The sequence below is a fragment of the Onychomys torridus genome, chromosome 1, assembly GCF_903995425.1.
Source record: "Onychomys torridus chromosome 1, mOncTor1.1, whole genome shotgun sequence".
Taxonomy (NCBI): domain Eukaryota; kingdom Metazoa; phylum Chordata; class Mammalia; order Rodentia; family Cricetidae; genus Onychomys; species Onychomys torridus.
This window is the reverse complement of record NC_050443.1, coordinates 104,621,642-104,628,153: the sequence shown is the minus strand read 5'-3', so window position 1 is coordinate 104,628,153 and position 6,512 is coordinate 104,621,642. Positions and strand designations below refer to the sequence as shown.

The window sequence follows — 6,512 nt, the reverse complement described above, 5'->3', positions numbered from 1 at the left end:
ATCACGATGCCTGGTTTATGTGGTACTAAGCATTGAACTTAGGGCTTCATGTGTGCTAGGCAAGCACTCTGCCAACTAGCTACATCCTCAGTAGCTTTTGGTACCTAACTGGTGGGAGACTCCAAAGCTGGGATGAGACACAGGGGCTCAGGAGGGTATCACGGCCATCACAGGGCTGAATTCACACAGTTCAGAATACCCAGGACCCCAGTGCCTTCCTCCTCAGCATGCCATGGAGGTATCTGGATACAGAGAATGGCACACAAACAGGCCCGCCCGCCCAGCTGTTTCATCCTCTGACAGGACATGTGAGCCTGGGCAAGTCCCTTCTCTCCTATAAACTGGAGGAGAGCCATCAACGGAGAACGAAGGGGTTACTCCTCTGGAGACACAGCTAGGCTACTCTCTGCGTCTTTCCTGTGTCCTCTTTTAGGATCCTTGTGAGTAGATCGAATCACTAGTTCTCCAGAGGAACTAAAAATGTTCAGGAAATGATCCTGGGGATGGAGAAGGCCTGACCAGTGACTATGACTCCAGCTTGATCAATCTTTGATGGAAGAATGAGGAGACAGAGGTAGAGGTAATAAAGTGTTAAGTGTCAGAGACAGGCCTGGACAATATGGGAAGAACTGAGTGGTGGTGACGTCTGCAGTCATCGATGCAGGGAAGACAAAGGCAAGAGGACCGACCATCTGAGCGGTCCTCTCTGAATTTAAGAGCAGCCTGGAAAACACATTGAGAGCCTGTCTACAAGACAACACAGGACACAACCAAAGCTCCACAGAGGAGAGGAATTAGGTGTGCAGGAGTTGGCTTGAACATCATGCTCCCTGAGGCCTGAAAGAGACTGACCACAGGACAGGAACTGTGTGTCTTGTTTCTCTGATACCTCCAGGAGCCTAGAGAGAGGGAGACAGTGGGAAAAGGCTCAGAGTTTCTGGTTCTGGAGGGCTGGCAGAGCAGGAACACCCTGCTTTCTGAGGGCTGACCTTGGTGACAGTACCGAGACCACAGGAGTAGACAGAGAAAGCTTACAAGGCATCCTTGACAGAGACTAAAGGACAGAACAATGCCAAAACAATGGCTGGGGGAGAGGCAGGGGAAAGCAAAATCCCTGCTTCAGCCTCAGAGCCCTCAAACAGCACACTGACACCAGGTGGACCTGATTTACAATTTAATGGCTGTTCAGGCCTGGGTCCCTCACTTCTGCCACTCTCGGGTCCACTGCTCTGGGGTCAGAGTTTTCTGCTCAAAGGCATGGATGTGCGGGAGCTCTTCAGCTAAGCATTCATTCACCAGCCTGGGAGAGAGAAGGGATTGGGAAATGATCGGCCTCAGCTAGGGTGGTAGGCTCCGAAGCAAGCGTGACCAGGGAGATCGGAGATGTCTCCAGGAAGTGGGGATTCGGAGGAGAGGACAGAAATCCAACCACAAAGGCAGGGCCACTCTCGGGTTATGGGCCCCATCACCGGGCTTTGGGCATGAGTTAGTCCCCACCCGGGCAGGCAGCGAGCGGGGCTGCCGTCCCGAGCCCGAAGCGCTGGGCGTGGGGCTCCGGGGGCTCACCGGTGTCTCTGGAGCAGTGGCTTTCCCTCGAACTTAGCCGACACCACCAGGACTCGGAAGCTGGTCGCGCAACGGTTGAGAGTCGTGTCCTCCACCTCCTAGCCGGCAGGAGATCCGCTCGATGAGGCACTCGCCCGGGAGCCCTTTCCCACCGCCCGAGGCCCGGGCCCCGCACTCACCACATGCTCTGCCTCCAGGTCCCGCCGCAGCTTCTCGCGGAGGTAGTCGGCGCTGAGTTCCATGGCTACAGCCCGGCGCGGGCACAGGCAGGCGTGCCTAGAACCTCGCCTCCGGTCCCGCCACCCCGCCTTCCGCCCTCACTGTAGCCACTTCCTCCACGCCGTTCACTTCCGCCCTCCCTGGGGCGGCTCCGAAAGCAGCACTTCCGTCTCCCGGCACAGCGGAGTCGCAACACTTGGGAGGTTCGGCCTCAGCAGTTAGCCAATCGGAGCCGGGCAGGAAGGCGGCGGGCGGTGAGGCCCCGTTTGCTCATCCTCCTCCTGCCAGCAGGCGGCGCACCAAGCCGAGCTGCCGGGTTTCCAGGGCGCTGCACGATCATCCTAGAGTGATTTTTCCTCAACTAACGTTTTGCAGTCCTGGCTACCCAGCCCTTTCCCAGGTCCGAGGTCCCGGAAACCACCCCCGACTTCGGACCTCCAACCCAGTAAGTCCAGATGGGACCTACAGCAAGACCGGGGCGCTTCTTCGGTGTCTACCTGCTCTACTGCCAGAACCCTCGGCATCGGGGCCGCGTTTACGTGGGATTCACTGTCAATCCTGCTCGTCGGGTCCGGCAACACAACGCCGGTCGCAAAAAAGGTGGCGCCTGGAGGACCAGCGGGAGAGGACCCTGGTAAGAGGGTGCTGGAGTCTTGCCGGAAGGCTCCGAATAGGAGGCGGACCGCCTGGACAGAAGCCCAAAGACAGAGGCGGGGCCATTTCCGTGATCATGGGCGGTGCTGAGTCCCTGGCCTGTCACCCGTAAGGGCAAGGGGGGCACCTCGTGGACTTTGTTAAGGCTAGATTAAGATTCGGGGTGGTAGCCGGGCGGTGGTGGCGCACGCCTTTAATCCCAGCACTGGGAGGCAGAGGCAGGTGGATAAATCTAAGAAAAAAAAAATAAATACAAAAGCTAAGTTATGGGATCGGACTAAGTTAGACCAAAAAGCTTACTGGGGAGGAAAGCATTTATTTGGCTTACTCTTTCACATTCACTGGTCGTCATTAAGGAAGTCAGGATAGGAACTCAAACAAGAAAGAGTCCATTCAGAGGCCATGGATCCGGGACCACCAGCCCAGGGGTTGTACCACCGGCAAAGGCCTGGGCCCTTCCACATCAGTCACTAAGAAAATGCTCTACAGGCTTGCATACAGCCCAGTCTTTGGTTTTTCGAGACAGGGTTTCTCCTGGTAGCTTTGCGTCTTTCCTGGAACTCACTTGGTAGCCCAGGCTGGCCTCGAACTCACAGAGATCCGCCTGGCTCTGCCTCCCGAGTGCTGGGATTAAAGGCCTGAGCCACCATGCCCGGCCAGCCCCGTCTTAATGGAGGAATTTTCTCAATTTGAGGCTCCCTCTTCTCTGATGACTATACCTTGTGTTAAGTTGACATAAAACTATCCAGCACAGGGCCCATCAACAGGTGAGCCGGTGAAGAAAATGTGACATATGCAAGGTGTAGTTTTTACTTTTATTATTATTATTATTATTATTATTATTATTATTATTATATTTTTATTTTTTGTTTTGGTTTTTCGAGACAGGCTTTCTCTGTGTAGCTTTGCACCTTTTCCTGGAACTCACTTGGTAGTCCAGGCTGGCCTCGAACTCACAGAGATCCGCCTGGCTCTGCCTCCCGAGTGCTGGGATTAAAGGCGTGTGCCACCACCGCCTGGCAGGTGTAGTTTTTAAAACCCAGTTTATTTTAATTTGGTTCAAGTGAGTGTTTTGCCTTCATCGTAAATGCACCATGTTCATGCAGTGCCCGCAGAGGTCAGAAGAGGGCGCCGGATCCCCTGGAATGGGAGTTACAGACAGTTCTGAGCCCAGGTCCCCTGCAGGTGCTCCTAACTGAACCACCTCTCCAGTCCCTTGTGAGAAAGTGGATGGAACTGGACATCATCATGCTGTTATACAACAAATATTTCAAGTGTTCTCTCATTCGGAATTTAAAGAAAAAGTTATGAAATTATGTGAGGAGGGAGCTATTTGGCATGAGGGAGAAGACAAAAAGAGAGCGGAGTGGTTATGATAACTAATGTCAAAATGCATCACATAAGTAGGAGGCTGTCAATTTAACTATTATTTTGTACAGTTAATATACACCAGTAAAACTTGTTTTAAAGACTGGAATCAGGAGACAGGGGCCCTAGTCAGCAAGGCTGGAGCTAGAATACTTACAAAGGAGAGGAATCAAGACTGGGTGAGGAGCCTGAGGTTGGCAGGTGCAAGGATCTTACATCTCCATGAAAGGTTCAAGTCCTGATGGCCAGATGTGAAGTGGTGTGACTGGACTCTCCATGTGAACTGGAACACGGGGGAGGGGGGTGTCAGTGCAATGGGGACTTACTGGCCCTCGCCCTCTCCTCCCAAGGGACATGGTGCTGATCCTGCACGGTTTCCCGTCTGCTGTGGCCGCCCTTCGGGTAAGAAAGGTGTCTTAAGGGCAGGCTAGCCCGGGGCTTTGAGTTTGTCCAGAGGACCTTGCCCAGGACCACCCTGACCTCCTTGTCCATGTCCCTTCCTATAGTTTGAATGGGCCTGGCAGCATCCTCAGGCCTCACGCCGCCTGACTCACGTGGGGCCGCGCCTGCGCAGTGAGGCCTCCTTTGCCTTCCACCTGCGCGTGTTGGCGCACATGCTCCGAGCTCCTCCGTGGGTGCGCCTCCCTCTAACCCTGCGCTGGCTGCGACCTGACTTCCGCCACGAACTCTCTCCAGCGCCCCCACCACACATGCCCATTGCCTTTGGGCCGCCACCCCAGCCCTTGGTCCCGAAGCGACTCACTGCAAGTGAGGCTGACGGCGAGCGCCAGTGGGATCTCGAGGCCAAGGCCAGCTGCATGCTCTGTGCGCGTAAGCTGCAGGTAGGGGCACCCAGGGGCGGAGAGCCCGGAGTTTGCCCTCCCTGACACGGCCTAGTGAGGGCGAGCGTACTCTCAGCTGTTTCCTGGGCCATCCGTACCTGCCAGGGACGGTTAGAGCCTCTGAATGGGCAACCAGCCACCGTGTAGATCTTTCCTGGCCGCCTTTTGAAGTCGCGGCTCTTTTCTGTGCTTCCTGCTCTTTTCCTCTCTTTCTGGCCTCACAAGCTGTGTGCTGCTCCCTCAAGTTACTTCCGTGTCTCCTTACCTGCCACCTCTGACAGGATGAAGAGGGACCCCTGTGCTGCCCCCACTCTGGTTGTCCCCTAAGAGCCCATATCATCTGCCTGGCAGAGGAGTTCCTGCGGGAAGATCCTGGGCAGCTTCTACCTCTAGAGAGTCATTGTCCTAGGTGAGTCCAGGCCCTCTTCCCAGCCTGTGTAGGCCTGGAAAGAAGGTGCTCCGTGTTTCAGTCCTGGCTAGGGAACCTCACCTTGGCACTCAGGGCCTGGTGGAGGCCCGGGGGTGCCTGACTCTGCCCACTCCACCAACTGCATGCACCCTTTGGCAGCTGTAAGAACTCATTGCTTTGGGGAAGCCTGGTCGGGCAGTGCCACACGGACACCGAGGAGGAAGAGGACTTGGAATTGGAAGAGGAACACTGGACAGACTTGCTGGAGACCTGATTCTAAGTGTCCCCAACTTTCACCCTGTTCCTTTTCTGCCTCGTCTTCGGTGCTTGGCAGCTTTTACTTGAGTACAATAAAAACGCTGAGCTAAGGGTACCTTCTGGTGTTTTCTCAGAGAAAGGGAGGGAGGAGTGAAGTCAGGCTCTGGGCCGACGTGGGGCCTTGCTACTTCCTCACCTTTCTCAGAGGTGACAGTTACTGTCTTATTTACTTTCCCATGGCTGTGATAAACACTGAGGCCAGCAACTTTGGGAGGAAAGGGTTTGTTTCATCTTACACTTCCAGGTAATGGCCCATCAGTGAGGGAAGTCAGGGTGGGCACCTGGAGCAGAATCCATGGAGCAGGCTTCTCACTGGCACTCTCTGATGGTGCTTTAGTAGCTCTCTTACACAGTCCAGGACCACCTGCCTTGAGTGGGCTGGGTCCTCTCGTATCAATCAGCACTCAAGAAAATGCCCCCCCCCCCAGACATGCCCACAGGTCCATCTGGCTGAGGCAGTCTCCCATTGAGGATCCCTCAGATATGGCTAGGCTGGGTAAAGCTGACAGCTGGGGCTGGAGAGGTGGCTCAGTGGTTAAGCCCACTGGCTGCTCCTCTAGAGGTCCTGAGTTCAATTCCCACATGGGGGCTCACAACCATCCATAAGGAGATCTGGTGCCCTGCTCTGGCATAAAGTTGTATATTGCAGGTAGAGCATCATATACATAAAATAAATGAATAAATCTTAAAAAAAAAAAAAAGCTGATAGCTGAAGCTAAATAGAATAATTAAAAACTCAGGCAACCAGTGGCTTGGAGACTGTGTACCTCTGCTGGGAGCACAGAGGTCCTTGTGCTCACAGATAAGCACTAGGGAAAACAGGAAGGCTGGGAATAGAGGTGACTAACAGCCTGGGTAACCCCTGTGCTATCTGTAGGGCCATTCCATACCTGGCTCCCCCGAAGCTTCCCCAGCCAGGACCAGAGGTAGCTAATAGCCCAGAGGACCTCTGCACTGTCTTATGACAGAGACCACACCGGACCTCCCGACCCCCACAGGCCCTTAAGATAACACATGTAGCCTATCTACAGAACCCACCTTCATGGAAGAAGTGCAGGTACTTTGGGGAGAGTTTTGATGTGATTGTGTCTCCTTGTGTGCATTGGATCATGTTACATTGGGAAACTCCCCCAAAT

General features: G+C 54.4%; 2 protein-coding genes across 2 annotated transcripts; one reads left to right on the top strand and one right to left on the bottom strand.

Annotated features, from left to right (window-relative positions):
- Positions 1 to 1,161: 1,161 nt before the first annotated feature.
- Positions 1,162 to 2,458, bottom strand: Bola2b (bolA family member 2B). Its single transcript, XM_036192348.1, has 3 exons — positions 1,746 to 2,458; positions 1,567 to 1,664; positions 1,162 to 1,300 (listed from the first exon to the last, which is right to left on the bottom strand). Exons 1-3 carry the CDS (start codon positions 1,806 to 1,808, stop codon positions 1,201 to 1,203), a joined length of 261 nt encoding a protein of 86 aa, XP_036048241.1. The 5' UTR covers positions 1,809 to 2,458; the 3' UTR covers positions 1,162 to 1,200.
- On the top strand, positions 2,170 to 5,431 carry Slx1a (SLX1 homolog A, structure-specific endonuclease subunit). Its single transcript, XM_036192341.1, has 5 exons — positions 2,170 to 2,419; positions 4,158 to 4,209; positions 4,314 to 4,649; positions 4,931 to 5,058; positions 5,218 to 5,431. The coding sequence occupies exons 1-5, from the start codon at positions 2,241 to 2,243 to the stop codon at positions 5,330 to 5,332; spliced, it is 810 nt and encodes a 269-aa protein (XP_036048234.1). The 5' UTR covers positions 2,170 to 2,240; the 3' UTR covers positions 5,333 to 5,431.
- The last annotated feature ends 1,081 nt before the right edge of the window (positions 5,432 to 6,512 follow it).